Genomic DNA, 18,632 nt, shown 5'->3' with positions numbered 1-18,632 from the left:
CCAGAGACAATTATAAGAGTGACGTAGCCCCTTTACTCGTGTCTTCACTATTTCGCCAGCGTGCGGCGTGCGTCGTATGCAGACGACACTATTAACTATGCGACTGAAACGACCACATTACTCTTCTTATCGTCATTGTGGGCAGGGCTTACGGCGCGCTTTTCACGCGGAATTCTTAAATCGGCCTGAACACACATTAAAATCTATTATTTAATATCTCAAATATCATTGCATTTTTGCAAGTTATATTAATTGTTCTGGCCTCTAACTGTAATTCCCACCCATACTGTACTTGCAACATGACCCCTAAACAAATCATTAAAAAACTAATCAACAAATTATATTTAATTAGTAAACTTTCCATGATGATTAGACCCTCATCCAATGTCCGCCAAACCAGGTAAATACATCATGAAGACGTCTAACTTTTACTTCTTTTTTTTATGTTCGAATCGACATCAAACCCCTTGTGTGACAATCAGAAACACCAATCTTCAAAGCGCTTCTACATGATCATAGTAAAATTACCCTGCAGCGTGCATTGTTCTTCTAACCTAGTGAGCAGCTGTAGTTGCGATGAGAGAAATATATAGTAAGAAAGACGTCACAGCTCCAATTAACCAAATGTGTCGTTGGACTCTATATTGTTACATGAAATTATAAGAACCAGCGAGCTTAGTTCTGCAAGTCGTGTTGCAAGTTCCGCCAGGGAACGGGTACGTACTAGGCACGTGCGCAAGGCACGAGTTCATGCGCACGAGCGACGGAGCTCTATCAGCTTGGCTGCTCAGTGTAGCGCTATCCAACATCTCCCCTATACAGAAGAGTCAAAGTCTCTGGGGAGCCTTGATGCATCGGCCTCTTCTTGTGTGAGAATGAAGATTGCCTTCGCATTCCGTAAGTGGCTCTTGAGCAGCTTCGCTGTCAACAACTTCCGCATCCCGGACAGTTGCAGGAAAATGAACGAGATGAGTTCGGTAACGTCGCACAACCCCATTGTCAGTGTCCACGAAGTAAGACCTGGGTTCCTCTGCTGGTCTCTGCACTGTAATTTTCTGCTTAAAGTCAGTGATCCAAACTTCATCTCCATTTAGGACTTCAGGCATTGCGCGTACGCCATGCCGTCGATTGAAGTCTTTCTTCCGGTGTTCCCGGTACAGTTCTTCAAAGTCGCAAAGTTTTCTCATGTCGGGCATGTGGGGCATGAGCATTTCGGGAACAATAGGGAGCTTGGTTCGTAAACGTCGACCCATAAGTAGTTCAGCGGGGCTGTACCCGTTCTTCAGCGGAGTCGACCTGTAAGAGAGAAGAGTCAAGTACGGGTCTTTTCTTTTTTTTCAATGATTTCTTGATGCATTTCACGGCCGCTTCCGCAAGTCCATTACTTTAGGGATAATATGGACTTGAGGTGGTATGTCCGAACCCGTATTCTCGAGCAAATGTAGCGAAGTTTGACGACGAGAAGTGAGGTTCATTGTCGGACACTACCACCTCGGGAACGCCGTGGCGAGCGAAGATTGATTTGCAGTGGTTAATGACTGTAAGCGATGTAAGTTTCTCAAGTCGAGCTATCTCGAGGTACCTTGAGAAATAATCTGTCATGATCAACCACCAGTGGCTGTTGAAGTAGAGAAGATCCAATGCAACGCGCTGCCGTGGTCGGTCAGGAAATTCCGTGTTTTGAAGCGGCATCTTGCGATTGCACGTGGTTTTGATGCATTCGTTGCATTGCTTTACTGTGGCAGTTATCTCTGCTGCTATTGTTGGCAACCAGACACAGTCCTTTGCTCTTGCTTGTGTTTTCGTGACGCCGAAGTGGCCTTCGGGAAGGGGGTGCATAATCTCTTGTCTGCACGAGACAGGAACGACGACACGGGCTGCTTAGAGGATCAAGTCGCCTTCTACGGTGAACTGGTGTCGGTGCTCAAAGAAAGGTTGCAGGTCTTGTTACAAGTCTCTTCTGGATGGCCACTCCTTTGAGCTTAGTTTTCGTAGCTGGTTGCAGAGTGTGTCCGATTTTTGGCTTTCTTTTAGTCATTGTGGGCAATGGTCATTGACTGGGATAGCTTTGCTGCCTTCCATTTGTCAAATGCTTGCTGCTGTGGAGAGTCCCAAAGAAACTCTTGCTTTTTCGACAACAAGATGAAAGCAGTTGAAGAACCTCTAAAAGGTTTGGCAAAAAGCGGACAAGGCACGTGACCATACCCAGTACTCTTTGCAGCTCACTTTTGTTTGTCGGGCGTTTCATTTTCAAAATAGCTTCTACCTTCTTTTCATCGGGTCTGATTCCGTTGTGGTCTAGTTGATGGCCTAAGAACGTAAGCTTTTGGACGTTATATAGGCGCTTGTTTTCGTTCAGCGTCAATCCAGCTTTGGTTAATCGCTGCAATACGGTGCGTAGCGTCTCGTTCTGTTCTTCGGTTGAGCCCCAAATGAGGATATCGTCCATGTGACAGACCGTTAATGCCATGCAAAAGTCTAGGGGTGTATCTCGAAACAACCCATTCTTATTTGAACCCTTCTCGTTTAAACCCATTCGCAAAACGCCCTTCTCGTATTAACCTTTCGCGTTTTGACCCTTTTGTTATTTATACCCGTCTCATTTGAACCCATTCTCATTTGAACCCTTCTCGTCTGAACACATTCGCAAAACACCCTTCGCGTTTTAGCCTTTCGCGTTTCGACCCTTTCCCATTTGAACCCGTTGTCATTTGAACACCGTAGTGAAGTATAGAAAGAAGAAAAAATAGTTAAGGACGAAAGTTGAAGATGAAGCGAAGCGGCACCATCTCTTGCATAGCACATGAAACAATTTTTCTTATGCCTGCGTGCCACCCTGAGTCTGTTGACGTAGCTACGTGGTCACATGGTGACGTGGTTTCAAAAGTGCTAGCGCAGATTCGTTACTTCATTTCTCTTCTGTCGCTGTATGTCGTTAAGATGTCGTCGTTTGGAGCGGATGGATCATTGTGCTAGTCGTGTGTTATTGTTTGTAATGGCCAATTCGGATGGTCATTTTCCCTGAAAAAGTTTTCAGGGCGTTCGCGTGGTCAAAGGCTGGCGGGTGCAAGCTTTTCGGGTTGCGCTTCTCAGGCGTGTACCGGCAATTTACCAGCAGAAGTTTTCCCGAGCTCCAAGAGGTCGGGCAGCTTGTCTGCCAGACTGTATCCGGTATCGTCACATCCGAATCGGGATAGGGAACCAAACGAAACAATGCTCGCTGAGGCGGCAAATAGCGGGTTCGAGTGGCAAACGAAGCCATCGAGACAGGCGCCCTTTTGTTGTCTGAGACAAGATAGCAAAAACAACGAAGAGAAAGATAATTTATGTTTCAAAGAAAGTCAATATTTTTGGAAGAATTTATCCAGCCTGAGCAAGGTATGTTTGCTCTGAGACACGAGCTGGATCATACATCACTTTATTTTACACCTCTGTAATAACAAGGTATTACACCGCTGAAAAAAAAAGTATGCATAGTGTTGCAGTTTGAAACTTGAACACGCATTACGATTTCAAGGAGGGCGGGTGCAATGAGAAGACTGAGGATTCCAAAAAAGGGTACTAGAGAGTTTTAGTAGATCGTTCCGATACCCCCGATAGCCCCGATAACGATACTATGCATGCGCAAGGGAGGCGGTGGCGGAGTATCGGGTATCGTTATCGGAGTCATGGGAACGATATACAAAAACTTTCTACTAACAGTAAACAGAATACGGAAAGCGACGCTGGGAAGCCTCCGTGGCAACAGTTAATCGAAAATCCAAACGAAGTTTATTGAAATTTGACGCGCGTGCGGGCAGCACCACACTGATTTATACATCTCCCCTTTCATTGATTTTATATTTTAATATTCTGTCAGCTGTACGGACTGTGGTAATGTCAAGATTTTGAAAAGTTTTGTAAAGCCGCTTCTGTTTACACATATCTCAAAGAGTCGTAATTTATGTTTTCGGCGTACGCAGCGTGCTCATGGTACCAAAGAATGATCGAAGAAGAAGTTAACAGAGCTCACTCGCGACCCAGTCAAATAAAAACGCCAGTTCATTGTGCTTTGCATTCGGGTGGAGACGTGATGCGCCGCTGGCACGTTTTTGGTCGCCGGTGCCACAGGCAAGGGCTCGAAGGAAATCAATTACCCGAATTCGCCATAAATACCGCAGAATGATTGCGAGATCATGATGTTGGATTAATTTGGGTTCGAAATGAGAGAGGTTAAAATGAGAAAAGTCTTTCTGACAATGGTCAGAACCAGAAAGTATGTTTTGAGAAAATTTGAAATGAGAAAGGTTAAAATGAAAAAAGTCGTTTTGAGAAGGGTCAAAACCCGAAAGTTTGTTTTGAGAATGGTTTAAATGAGAAAGGGAGAAACGCGAAAGTTGTTTTGTGCTGGGTTGAAATGAGAAGATAAAAACGAGAAGGTAGATATGCGAACGGGTTCAAATGAGAACCACCCAAGTCTAGACATCTGCTTTCGAAAGCGCTCTGGATCAGAGGATATGCTGAAAGGTACTGTGTTGAAGGAAAACCTCCCGAACGGAGTAATGAAGGTGGTGAGCTTCCTGCTTCCTTCGCCCAGTGGAATTTGCCAAAATCCCGAATTACCATCTAGTTTTTAAAATATCTTCGCGCCGTGGAGCAGTCCAAGTGTGGCTCGACGGAAGGGATGGAATGTCATTCTTTCAGGACGTGATGATTCAGACCAGTAAAGTCGACGCAGATTCTCACGGTCCGTTTGGCTTGAGGACGACTACCATGAGCGCACACCATTCGGTTGGTTCTTTGACGGGAGAAATGTCACCAATTGTCTGCACTCGCTGTAGCTCCAACCTTGTTTTATCGTACAAGGGTATCGGGATGCGGCGTGGAGAGTTGATACAAAAATGGTTCCGCTCCATCGCGCAAGCGAATGCGGTGTTCTTTTTGCAGCTTGCCGAGAGCTTAGAACAGTGAAGGAAATTCGACTTTCGGGATTAACTTCTGGGCAGAAGTCGGCATTTTAGGTTGCCCTCACTCACCCTCACCCTCACAGCCACACTCACCTAAGCCCCTCACTCACCCTCGCCCTCACAGCTACACTCACCTTCAGCCCCTCACTCACCCTCACAGTCACACTCACCTTCAGGCCTTCACTCACCCTCACTGAGCCTTACGGCCCTCACGCACTCACCGCCCTCACGGCCCTCACGCCCCTCATGGCCCTCACGCCCCTCACCGCCCTCACGGCCCTCACGCCCCTCACTCACTCATGGCCCTCACGGCAGTCACCGCCCTCACGCCACTCACCGCCCTCACGCCACTCACCGCCCTCACGGCCCTCACCGCCCTCACGGCCCTCACCGTCACTCATAGCCCTCACGCCACTCACCGCCCTCACGGCCCTCACCGCCCTCACGGCCCTGACCGCCCTCACGGCCCTCACGCCACTCACCGCCCTCACGCCACTCACCGCCCTCACGCCACTCACCGCCCTCACGCGCCTCACCGCCCTTGCGGCCCTCACACCCCTCACGCCCCTCACGCTCTGATGGCCCTCACGCCACTCAGGCCAGCTTCAGATGGGGCAAATTCGCCCAGAAACCTTACGTCGCAACACCAGCAACACGGGCCGCCCGCGATCACACGCAGCAACCAATTGCTGCAATTTGCCATCGTCATCATAAAATTTTATTTTTCTTGCACTATTTAGACACAATTACGCGTTTTAAACGTGTTTTTATGCATTTAAATCTCGTTAAGAATACTAATGCACCTTTCTGAAACAGTTTATTTCCAAAAAAAACGATCGATTTCAAACGGTATCACGTGAAAATTTTGCGTCCCTGATTGGATGCAGCCGTTGCAAACGTATTCGAATTGCTCCGAGTTGCTTGCTTATTCCGAGCCGCACCCGATCTCAGCAATTCGTGTTGATCTAGGGAAAACTAGAGAACAACCCGCCATTAACACCAAATTGCTGAGAAAGATGCTCGATCTGAAGGGGGCCTCACGCGCTCACCGCACTCACGCACTCATGGCCCTCACACCCCTCACGCACTCACCGCCCTCACACCACTCACGCACTCATGGCCCTCACGCCACTCACCGCCCTCACGCCCCTCACGCACTCATGGCCCTCATACCCCTTACCGCCCTCACCGCCCTCACGGCCCTCACCGCCCTCATCGCCCTCACGGCCCTCACGGCCCTCACGGCCCTCACCGCCCTCACAGCCCTCACGGCCCTCACCGCCCTCACGGCCCTCACCGCCCTCACGGCCCTCACTCACCTTCACACTCATGAATTTTCCTGGTTCAGAAACTCACTCACCCTCACCTCACCTGTGAAGATGAGGGTGAGTGAGGGTGAGTGAGGGCCCTCATGAGTGAGGTTTGCCGAGGTATGCTTGTGGGTGACGGCGTTGACGAATGTGAGTATCTGCAGATCATTGATGGCGGGCTTTCCGAGCAAGGACGTGTGGACGTCGTGAAGCACGTAGACGTCTTGGATTGTTGTCCTGTCGCGGTAAGCGAGTTCGAGTCTTGGAACGCCTTCAGTTGCGAGAAGCTTTGCGTCGGGCCCGTAAGGTTGACGAGGTGCTTCTAAAAGCAGAGGCTGGCTTTTGAGCATGTCGAATGTTGCTTGTGAAAAGACGGTCTTGTCGGCGCCCGTGTCGATTTCGAATTTTACGGGTTGGCCTTGAACCAGGATCGTAGTCTCCCAGTTCGAAGCTTCGGATCCGACCACTTGACTTCTCGTAAAAATTCTTGTTCGCTGTTGGTTTCAGGCGCTTCAGCGAAGTCAACTCGTCGAGAACTGCAAACAGATGAATAATGTCCTTTCTTGTGGCAATTACGGTTTCACTGGCTTCAATTCAGGGTGAGGTCATTCGTCGTTCGAATGAGCAAATTTCCCAGAAGTCTTGACGAAACGTCGTTGGTTTACTCCTTGTTGACGCGCCGAGGCTACTTTGTTGGCAGTCGACTTGTCGGGATTGAGCTCAGCTTGCTGCTGACGTACGCTTTCGACCTGTCGAATCGTCTCAAGCGCCTTCTGAAGCGTGAGGTCGGCGTCGAGTTGAAGTCTTGCTGAGAGCTTCTGATCTTTGATTCCTACTACTAGAATGTCTGTGACGAGCTGTTCTTGAAGCTCGCCGTAGTCGCAGTGCTTCGAATGTGCGTGGAGCGCTGTGACAAAATCTTCCGCAGACTCGCCTTCATCTTGAATTTCTGTGTTGAAACGAGCTCGTTCAATGATGACGTTTTGCCGCGGGATAAAATACTTGTCGAACTGCTCTATGATGACTGTAAACTTCTTGGCCTTCTCGGCAGACAGCTGGAACGTGCCATATATATCTTCCGCTTGGTCTCCCATGATGTAGAGCAAAGCATCTATTTGGTGTAGCTCGGGCTTGGCGATAAGTCCGGAGGACGTGCGGAACGTTCGAAACGTTTTTTTCCACTTCGGCCACTCGGTCGGCGAATAGAAGCAAAACGCTTCCGGCGGTTGTATGACAAAGGACGCCATAATTTATCGCGTTGCTACAGCCGAAGATCTCAGAGAGCAAAGTCGCCTACCTTCGTGTGGGTCCCTGGTTGGCGCGGCGGTGCCCGCTGAAAAGGTTCTTAAATCGGCTCATTGTTGGCGACATCCCACTGCTGACGCCATGTTGCAAGTAGTGTTGCAAGTTGCGCCAGTGAACGATGACACGATAGCACGGTAAGACAAGAGGTTTAATATATGGCGATCGGCTCAGAGCCGAGTACATACTAGGCACGGGCGCAAGGCACGAGTTTATGAACACGAACGACGGTGCTCTATTAGCTCGGCTGCTCAGTGTAGCGCTATCCAACACTTAGCATTGCTAACTAATATCAAATACAGTAGTTTCAAGTATACTACAAGTAATACCATAATTATTGCATTTTTATTTATTTAATAAATCACTGTATCACTGAAGATGTTTTCATCGCCTTTGTGTGTGGCTTTTAATTTGTATTATTTATTTTTTCAGGCTCAACAGCATCTTCAAAGTTTTTTTCACATCCAGACCACCCTTAACAACAGGACAAAATACCTTGTAAGAAATTGCAACGTTATCATAGAGTAAAGGGTATAAAGCGCCGAAAAAACACTGACCGAGACACGAAGTCAACGATATAAGGCGACATTATCATAGAGTAAATTGCTAAAGATGTATTTAGAGGCTATTCCACGCCCTTTTAGATGCCTAACAGATTGATATTTGACGTGAGAGAGAAAATATTGGCGGCTCATTCCAGTTTTCTGTATCTATAAAAAAACACATATTGAAGTACGCTCTTCATTTTTAATGAAGTCTAATCTGAGTGTTGCTAAAAGTGATTTGTTTTTCTAGCTGCGTATATAACAAGCGAACTGATATTAGAGTGACAAATGACGTTTCTTACTTTTTCCGTTGATTGACAGTTAATTTTAGTATCACCCAACCAAAAACATTTTATTTACCTTAAAACAATAATTTCGTACAAAATTTCAAAACAATCGTTCTAAAGCTAACAATTACGCTGTTTACGCCTTAACGGCCCCTGCACGTGAATAAAACGCTCCGCCGTTACTTTCGTACATCGTAGTCCATTCATTTTAGAACTGATGACAATAATTTGCAAGTGAGAAGATTATATATGCGAGTATATCGTAATCTCTTAATAACGTGTGAAGAATATTGAAGTGTGTTTCTGTTATTTGCATTTAGAAAGATGATCCCAATCTGCAAAAGCTGTTGGAAGGTAATTACCGAACACCCTATGTATACCTCGAAGGAACAATATTTAACCTAACGTCTTATTTCGAAAAGAAGACCCATCCGGACATCATTTGCCTTGTGACGGGGTAAGGAAAAGACAGCATAAAGTTTTGAGACCGAACTCTAACGCGCAGCTCACATTCCTGAATTTCTAGCAATGATCTCTACGATGGAAATGGTGTAAGAAAGGGTTATGGTGAGTCCATCTTTGTTCAGTTATTTCAAGACCGATGACTTGAAACTTTCTACTTATTTTAAAGATGTGTTGTTTTGATGTGTTTAATAAAAATACGAAATATGTTTCATGCCTACCTCAAAAAGCGCAACCCGAGAGTTTTATGAATCTTTAAATGTTTCAATATACATTTAAGTAATATTGTGCGCCATCGAGTGTCTAATAGTTGGAGTTCATAATCTAACGCCTCCCGTCTAAAGGAATATTTTACTCTAAACAATAACCCTAGTATCACTAGTCACTAAACACAGCGTAGAATAATCCTAAAAAATTGTGTACTTCGTAATTTGCACCCCCACCCCCTAATGGACCTTCTCCACATACCGACGGCACCAGGCGGTGGCTGCACGAACTAAAAATCGAGGAAGTGACCTACCTGCGCTACCAATCGATAATGGGAGCTACGCTACCAGTTTCTTCGCTCTCTGAGCAGCGGCGCCTGCCCAACGCGACTTCTTTCCGTTGACATTCTTTTTTTTCTTTCTTTTTTTTTTGTGTAACACAACTATATATATGCTGCAGTTACGTGTTCTACTCGCTGATATACAGCCTCCTTCCGAATTTCCTCGATTTTTCGTTCCGACTTCCGACGCTTAGCATCGGGCGCTCGCGCGTGCGCAGAACGCTTCTCGGAAAAGGTCCATTTCATGTCTGCTAACCATTTAAAGGTTATTTCATCAATGCGGTGTAAAATAAATTTAGGGTCAAAGTTTTAAGTTAATTCATTTAGTGACTTAATACGTTAAAAATCAATTTTATCAAGCTATTTTTGAAATAGTCGGACTCGACTCTTCCCTATTTGCTACAATATTTGAAATACTGACGATTTAACACTACTGGTACTTGCACCGCTAGGAGACACCAGTACTCCTCGATAAATGTTCTGGAGGTATAAACACAATAGATACTCAAAATCGAAGAAAAAAAAAAACAAAGCTCCTTTGATCACGTCGAACGATGCAAAAATATTTGAGGAATTATTTGGCGGCAGTGAATAAAAGTATCATAAATTTATAGGTTGTGTACATACTTAGGTATGAACTGAAATGAAATTTGTTAGAATGGTCTGCGACACGAGAGAAGAGAGAGGGGGAGCGGTAAACTCCCAGGAATGAGAAAAAGAGAAAAGATTGTCTGTGCTTAAAGATTCAAATATTTTATAAAGCTTACAAAAACGAAGAAGTATAATGTATTACCTAAAATAATTTGTTAACCTGGAGAACCACGTATTAACTAAATACTATCTAAGTAGAGTGCAAACATTTCCGATAAAACTCCAACCACGTTTATTTATTCATTTAAATTAAGGGACCTTGACCAAATAAGGTGACGTAAAAAAAAGTGCACGTCGAGGAAAATTAAAAAAATAAAATAATATGTTCGTATTTTAGGATACTCCGAGCAGACTACGCTGTGCGAGAGCGTCGTAACTATGCTGTTAGCATACAGTCCATACCGCCATACGGACATCAGCCGGATGTTGGCCGAATTGATCAGGAGCAGGTGCGTATGAACCAAAGTAGACACTGGATGTCCATCGCCTTTAACCTTTTCGGCCAAATTAAACGCTCTACGCATCTTTGAGTAACAAATTGCACATATTTCAAAACATTACGGCACTTTTAGAATATGTATATTGTAGGGTTGGGCACTTTTTCGATTAACCTACCGATTATTCGATTAATGCTTTAATCCCGATTATCCTTTTTTACCGGTTAATCAGAAAAACATTTTGGCAAAGAAAAGGTAAGAATGCAACGATTTCATCAGGCAGACGTGAATGAGTACAGCAGGACGAAGGCAAACGTTAGGTGAACTTTTGACATAAAGCAAACTGTAGGAGCGAGATTTGTAACGCAAAACAAGCAGAGAATTGTTATACGCGTCCCAGCAACCTCAACGCGGTGCCAATGTCCGAATAGCACCTCAGAGATTATTTTGAACGATAAAAGAAGTTCGCAGCTGCTGGAGAATACCTACTAACCTCTTTGCCTCTTTGCAATAATTTGTGTGTGTCGGAGTCTTTTTTAAAGTTGTCAACAACAGATCGAGGTTGATTTAGTATTCAAAATTGTACTCTGCGCCGTTTATCACGTATTCACAAAGACCAAAAAGTTTAATTGTGCCTGTTTTTTTTAAATTATTATAAATGGGAATAGAATAAATCGATTAATCAGATGACTAATCGATTAACGAGTGGCGATTAATTGAGATAACATTTTTATCGAAACCAACCTTAGTATTTTGTACGCGTAGTGGCTCGGCCGAGAGGACAGCGAAAGAAACACGCGAGGCACTCACCACGGTCAGCGAATGTGCACGTGATGGCGCAGAGCTGTCGACATTCGAGAATAGGCACATTTAGAGAGCCTTCATTACAGAGCTTCCAACTGTTCGATCAGGGTCACGTGGTTCATGGGCCGCTTTTACAATACGAGCGGCGAGAAGGAGACGAACCCGTTTGATCGTCTGCGAGCGCCTCCGCCTTTCCGCCTGCTTTCCCCTTCGCCGCGTGACAACGCAGCGCATGTGCAATTGCGATCAATCGGTGCGGGAGGCGTCCGCCATTAAATTTCAAACGCTCCTCATGGTTTAAGATGGACTCTCTCTTCAAATAGGGTGGCCATGTGGGCTAGTTGGTTTATGATGGCAACTGAGCAAAAAGCGCGCAAAAATTTAAGCACAAAGTAAAAGAAATTAATCTAAGGATGCAGCCGAGCTGGTTAAGAACTGGCATTTTTAATCTTTAAGAGTGGGGAACAGAAGGACAGGACAACACGAATCTTCAATTCCGTGTTGTCCCGTCCATCTGTTCCATTCTGACCAGGGTTAAAAAATTCATGTAAAAGAGCCGAATCAATACGTTAACTGCAAGGTGGGAGTATTTTACGAATTCCCGCTTACGTGTAAAAATATCCTATAGGGGCCAGACGAGCAGATTTGTTAAAGGGGTCATGAAACGATATCGGGTTGGAATGTTTATGACTGTGTAGAGGCGTACTGGTCCTGGCCCAAGTATACTCGCACAGACCGCCACTCAATCAGAAGCTTCTTTGTCACGGTGAAATTTCGAAGTTAAAAGTTAAATATTCTTTCAGTCTTGTCTTCGGAAAGCTCGATGACGTAATTGTGGGATCGAAGCCACCCACCTGACTACAGTGAAGCACGGCTCATGAAACGAGAACTGCGTGAGAACTCGGACTTCGGCTCAAAACAATCGATGCCTCCACGGAGATGCGGAGAGCGGTTCGTGCCCAACCACTGCGGCGATGAGAATAGCTTAACTCTAATACCCTTGTTACACGGGCACACTTAACTGCAGTTACGCTAAGCCACAGCGCACAATATTTGCCCTCAACCACAACATTCTGCGGCTACGCACTGAAAGCTATGGGCGAACGTGCGCTTGAGCATCTTGATCATCCATCGAAGCAGTGCACGCGCGCTCTTCACTTCTTATGGAATAGCTGTCCGAGAGTATTGGCGACGTGCGCGATCGATAGCGTCGCTGTGGTCGGCCTTCGTCGATTGGCCGAATGCTGAATATGACGTCAGCCAAGGATTTCTCATCGACGGAAATAAGAGGAGTGTTAGAACTTTAATTTTGACGGTGTTGGCAGCGTTTCTTTGAGCTGATTTCAAGCATCTACCATCCTAATATCAAACACCAACGAACTCGTTGTTCGGAAGGTAATGACGTCACGAGAGGGAACCATAGGAGGGCGTCAGCAAAATATCTCGCCGCTAATAGTGTGGCATCTGTGGTGCCGCGTAACAGCAGTTAAAGGAGCGGTGCAACAATTATCAATTTGAATATTTTTCACTTTACACGAGCTTACTGGCTCTAGTGGTACTCAAAGATACTCGCACGCAACGCCACTGGCCAAAAAACCCCTTTTTTGCGGTATAATTTCAAGGACCAAGGCGATCATTTTCATTCAATCTCTACTTTGCAAAATTTCATGACGTAACGTGGGGATCGCACTACACCCCAATGACGATATTTGAATGCGGTTCATAGATTGGACCCGAGCATTGCGTGGGCACTCGATTTGGGCTCGTGATAATTACTAGCTCGAGAGGCATTCGGGTAGTGGCCCGTGTCCAATCGCTGCAACGACGACAATAGCCGAGCCATAAGAATGTCTGGAACTTAGCGCGTGTCCTGCGCTTTGCCAACCCCAGCGCGTGGCTATGATCAACATTGACGGAATATAATAGGCTCCAGATCACGTGGCCGCTTGTTCTGGCTGCGAGTTGAGGGGGTGAACGCTGCTCGTTTTTCTTTAATATTTTTTCTGGGACTTCCACTGCGTGGGGTGAAAAACGAGCGCGTGTTTCATAGGTCATTAACGTCAGGGATCCGTTCTAGGCGGTATTGGCGCACAGTACAAACATTGTTACGTCGCCTTTTCCAGCTGAGTTAACCGTGGTTAAGTGCGCCCATGTGGTATAACAATGCCTGGAGCTCAACACGAATTTTCCACTTTGCCAACCCCAGCGCGTGGCTATGATTAACGTTGTTGACATAGGATAGGCACCAGGCCATGGAACCGCATGCTCTGGCTGCGAGTTGAGGGGATGAACGATGCTCGGATTCCTCGAAATTTTTCGGCAACTGCCCATCGCTTAAAAAAAAAAAAAAATCTGACAAGTTTATTTAGATCGTAACGTTCTTCAGCGATTCTAAGGAGTATTTAGCAAAACATTAAAAAAATCGTTTCTTTGCTCCTTAAACTAAAGTTTGCGGCAGCATGACCTATCTTTGTAATCAGGAGTCGGAGCAATCTGGGAAAGGGGATGGGGAAAGGGGGGGGGGGTATCTTTTTGTTGCGCTGGTAGTTGGTTGCGGCCCATCTTCAAAAGACCAGAAATTATTGGAAAAGGTACAGACCGAATGGTCTGTACCTTGATTTTATTTTAGAAGCCTCTGAGATTAGAAAAGAAGGGGATACGAAATTGTCTGTCGAATTTCCCTACATTTGCACAGCAGAGAGGTTGCCCTTTTAGAGACGTGATGATTGACCATCCATAAACGACGGGTTTGTTGTTTCATGTTTTTTTATTTGATGTTCTGTTGCGAGTCAGTTGTTGTCCTGTGTGTACTTTTACATTGTCCTTGTTTTTTGCACGCTGTTTGCCCAGTTGTCCTTTCTTTGATTTAGGCTCTATAGGCACGTTAAGTTTACTGAGGCACCATCTGACACCCGTTTACAATCATTCCGGTTCCGATGTCCCGGCGCACGCGTAAACATGGCTCACATCATTTCGAAACTCGTTAAGTGTTTCTTGGACGACGACTTCAATGAAATAAGTGTGCGGAGAAAATGGCAAAAGTAGGAGCTCGCATTTGTGATGCGCTAAGTTGGCGAGGCAATTAAAAATACACCGAACGTGTTTCGAATTCCAATCCGCCTTAATTAAAAGAGTACGAAAACCAATATATCGGAGCTTATCTCTTTGCTTAGACGTAAGGGGAGTTGAAGTAGGACATCATAATATCCATTTTTTTAAGCAAAAACGCGACAAAACATATTTTAAACGTAATTAAACGATAACCAAAAGCCACTTCAGGATGTCTGTGAAGCTTCGACGGAATGTCATATTGACATCAAGTCAGCTCACTCATAGACGTTGCTTAAGCCTGAGTGCAGTACCGAGGCGCTTTGGTGAGAAAAAAAATCACAGCAGAGTTGACCACCATCGCTTTTACTTTCAGGCGGCCTTTCCGGCAACGTCTGTCTGGGGATCGTATACGCGCACTACAATGTTGATGCTACGAAATATCATTTATTATTATTATTAATTTTGATTTTGATTATAAATTTTGATTCCGAAAACTTAAGACTGCTTACGTGTAGGAATGAGAAAGCATTCCTACACGTCTTAGGTTTTTCCCGATGTCAACGCCGCTGACGACAGGTTGGAGATCGGGAGGCGGCTGATTGAGGAACATCGCGAAAGCTTCCTCGGAGATTCCGTTCAAGAGGTGGCGGACGCGCTCACCTTCTTGCATTTTTTCGTCTTGCTCGGCGACAGAGACGGAGCACGTCCTCGATGTAAGCTGTGTAGCTTTCGCCTTGTTGTTGTACGCGAGAGTTAAGGCGACGTTCTGCTGTGGCGCGGCAATATTCAGGCCAACCGAGTCTTTGCACGGATTGTGAAGGCTACTTGTGTGAACCATTCTGTCTCGTGATTTAGATACCAGGTTCTGGCCACATCCGTGAAGTAGAATATAATTTATTTATTTGAAGTACTATCGGTCCTACACAGGACCAAGATAGGAGTGGATTTGCACAACACAAAAATCACAAAAAATACACGCGCTCAAAATGCACAGATCAATAACACGTATTCAACACAACGATGAAATCGCAACTCCAGGCACTGCTGTCAGAAATCTCTGGAACAAGGGAACTGAACTCTTCTCGAGTTCCAGCTGTCGCGACGTGTGCCGGTAGCTTGTTCCATTCTCGCGCTATTTGCCAAAAAGAACGTGTACATAAAACAGTCCTTGGAAAATTTCCGCTCTTCCACATACCGAGCATGCTTGTTGCGGGTTATACGCGACATGCTCTCATTCATATACCGTTGCTTATTTACTAGAACCAGGCTATTCATTATGTTATAAAAAAAGGTTAAGCCGCTTCTGCTTCTTCCGCACTTGAAGGAGGGGTAGATCTGCCCTTTTATAAAGAGGTAACGCAGAGTCCAGCCGTCTATAGCTAGAGAAAACCAAAACGTAACGCACGCCGTTGAACTTGCTCCAGATTTGATATGAGATATTAACCATACGGGTCCCAATTTGGCCAATTTACTGCCGTTATCCCCGCGGTTGAGAAATCCGCTCATAGAGGTCTAGCCACTCTATTACTTTATCTCCCAGACCGGAGAATAACTTGGGATCCCGTTGGCGCGAGGATGGATGCCAAACGGGCCGGCTGTGGAGGTTGAATTGGGTTGGAGCCTCCGGCTGTGGCTTAATTTGGTGAGGGCGGGTGAGGGAAATCAAGAGGTGCCGGCGGGTGATGGCTGCGCGGCCGACGTGCTGGGCTGAGATAAGGTGCCACTACGAAGCTCCATAATCGTACCTGAGGTCGAGGAAAGGCGTTGCGGCCCGCGCCTCCAGCAAGACGTTAGGACGTTTATTGCGGCCCTCGATCGGCACTCGAGACAAAGACGGGACCAGCTGACAAAGTGAGCGTTATGCCCGTGTCCCACTAGAGCGACAGACAGAAACAAAAGACAGCGACAAGCCTTAAACCCATGCAGCAAGCTCGCGTGTGGCAGGTGTTTAGTCGTTCGGTGCTCGTGAAGTGAGCACGAGCGATTGTAAGTCTGCCAAAGATACCCTCGCGTTCATGATGCTGGTGTTTGAGCGTAGCTTCCTTTATTCTAAAAAGCCTCTGAAATCACCAAAGACTCTGGTTTGAGGCTTGTCGCAGTCGTTTGTTTCTGTCTGTCGCTCTAGTGGGACACGGGCATTAGGGTGCTTGCTCTGATGAAGTATTCCAGAGATAAAATAGTAAGGGTGCAGGCGAGCTGGTGGATGTTAACCATGTTGAATATACCTGAGACTGGGGTAGAAAAGAACATAAAAGTCGAAGAAACGGAAAAGGACAGGACGACGTCTCAAGCTCAGCTACCAGGTTTATTTAGTCCTCCTCTTTATATAGCCCACAAACAGCCCACCACCAACACAAATGGGCAACTCTAACCACTTCAGTTCGACTTAGTAGTGACTGTCTGGAGGGTTTGGCGTTTGAACTGGTTAGAGTTGCCCATTTGTGTTGGTGGTGGGCTGTTTGTGGGCTATATAAGGAGGAGGACTAAATAAACCTGGTAGCTGAGTTTGAGACGTCGTCCTGTAGCTTTTTGTTTCTTCGACTTCTATGTTCTTTTCTACCCCAGTCTCAGGTATATTCAACAAGGAAGTATTCCACGCTAGCTCCGGCTGGCGCGAGCCTCCAGCGCTCGTGCCGCGTGCTGTGCAGGCCAGCTCGAGTAGCCGGGCGACAGTAGTAACGTTTTAATTAATATCCCAAGTTATTCGGATGATTTCAAAATGAAATACACAAAAAGAAACGAAATCTCGCGGCTAACCCGCAGATTCGTTCCTCGCGTCACCCTCACGACATGACGCTGGCAAGAGCACTTTTTTCAGTTTTAACTGCGATGTCCTGAATAAACTAAATGTTGTTGTTATTTTATATAGCGCAATAATATTAAAATTATAAAACTAATATGTTACAGACTACATTATTTGGTCATGTAAAGTTTAATCTACAAAAACATGGCAACCATCCCTTGCCTCTTTAATAGATTCGTTCCGAGAAACCAGAATTCTTATTTTTTGTCATTATTTTATGGCCATAAAAGTGTCTTTCAAGATGTTCATATGCACGATTAGAGCACTAGATTAAGAGCTGAATATTAGATTTATTTTTGATTTGTACAAAAAAGAACGCCGTCATTCTGAAGTCAGCGATCATCAGACCGGAAATTTAGTACGATCAAGTTCCTTTTTTGCCCACCATTAACTAATTATGTGCAATATTAAGAACGTAAGTCAGATAGCTCTATCGTGTTAGCAGATGTTTACTGTCGATACATGGATGGGTCGAATAGACCTCTTCGAATTATTAAAGGCTGAAATGCTTTTTAACGCTGCCTCCAATCCCAAAATTTTGGCCGGCCGTCCTTTCGTTTGTGCATTTCCAGCTACATTTAGCGGGAAAATTGATATCTCGAGACTTAAACACGAATTCACTTCCTCAGCTATATTTAGCAGAAAAATTGACGGCTCGTCACCTGTTCGTCAACTCGGTTTCCCCGCTAAATTTGGCAGGAAATTTACGTCACCTGTCGTCAGGTGACCTTTACACCTTGAGGAAATTTACGGCTCGTGACCTAAACGTCAATTTAGTTTCACCGCTAAATTTATCGGGAAAATTCAGGTCTCGTAATTCACACTCCAATTCGGTTACCCGCTAAATTTAACGAGAAAATTCATGTCCTGTGACGTGGACACCAATCCGGTTTGCTCACAAAATTTAGCGGTAAAATCGACGGTTTTCCCGTTAAATTTAGTGGGAAATTGTACGTCACGTGACACACCAATTCTTTATAATACATTTCATGCATTATAAGACTTTGAAGTTAAAGGTCGCTGCTATTTTTTGTTTCCTATTATTATTATTTTACTCATTTATTTTTCAGTGTGAACCCGAAAGAAGTGCCCGGTGTGCACCACGAACGAAGCAATTTGGCACAACAGATGAAGGAATACTTAAGGTACGTACATAAAGCTGTATTCACGCTATATTTAATCAAATAATGTGTTTATCCTGTGTGTGAAGGGAATCGAATAGTTAAATACTTGCACTATAGCTGCTATTCCTAAAGTTAGATATGGCAGTTTCCCACTACTGTGTAATAATGTGAGGCACCATGAATATAGTAATTGTGTTTTGAACTAATCAGAAAAGATTCATCAGTAAGTTATACATGGTGACCCAGATAACTTGCACAAAAGTTTAGAAATAAACTGAACGCTCTGCGAGATTGAAACTAACTGTAAGTTGTTATGAAGCGTTTTGGGAAAGTGCAACGTTTTTTTCAGTGCGCCTATTTAAT

The 18,632-nt window shown here is 45.2% G+C and overlaps 1 protein-coding gene across 1 annotated transcript in view; it reads left to right on the top strand.

Annotated features, from left to right (window-relative positions):
- Positions 1-18,333, top strand: part of LOC115328663 — a 40,688-nt gene extending 22,355 nt beyond the window's left edge. The window contains exons 3-7 of the mRNA XM_040208476.1: positions 7,991-8,056; positions 8,711-8,847; positions 8,917-8,957; positions 10,388-10,499; positions 18,216-18,333. Of these exons, the coding sequence (XP_040064410.1) occupies positions 7,991-8,056; positions 8,711-8,847; positions 8,917-8,957; positions 10,388-10,499; positions 18,216-18,333 (474 nt within the window). The remainder of the gene's footprint in view (positions 1-7,990; positions 8,057-8,710; positions 8,848-8,916; positions 8,958-10,387; positions 10,500-18,215) is intronic.
- Positions 18,334-18,632: the final 299 nt, after the last annotated feature.

This window comes from Ixodes scapularis, unplaced genomic scaffold (genome assembly GCF_016920785.2).
Source record: "Ixodes scapularis isolate PalLabHiFi unplaced genomic scaffold, ASM1692078v2 PGA_scaffold11__112_contigs__length_91849675, whole genome shotgun sequence".
NCBI lineage: Eukaryota > Metazoa > Arthropoda > Arachnida > Ixodida > Ixodidae > Ixodes > Ixodes scapularis.
The sequence above is the reverse complement of the archived record's forward strand: the minus strand, read 5'-3'. Positions and strand labels throughout refer to the sequence as shown.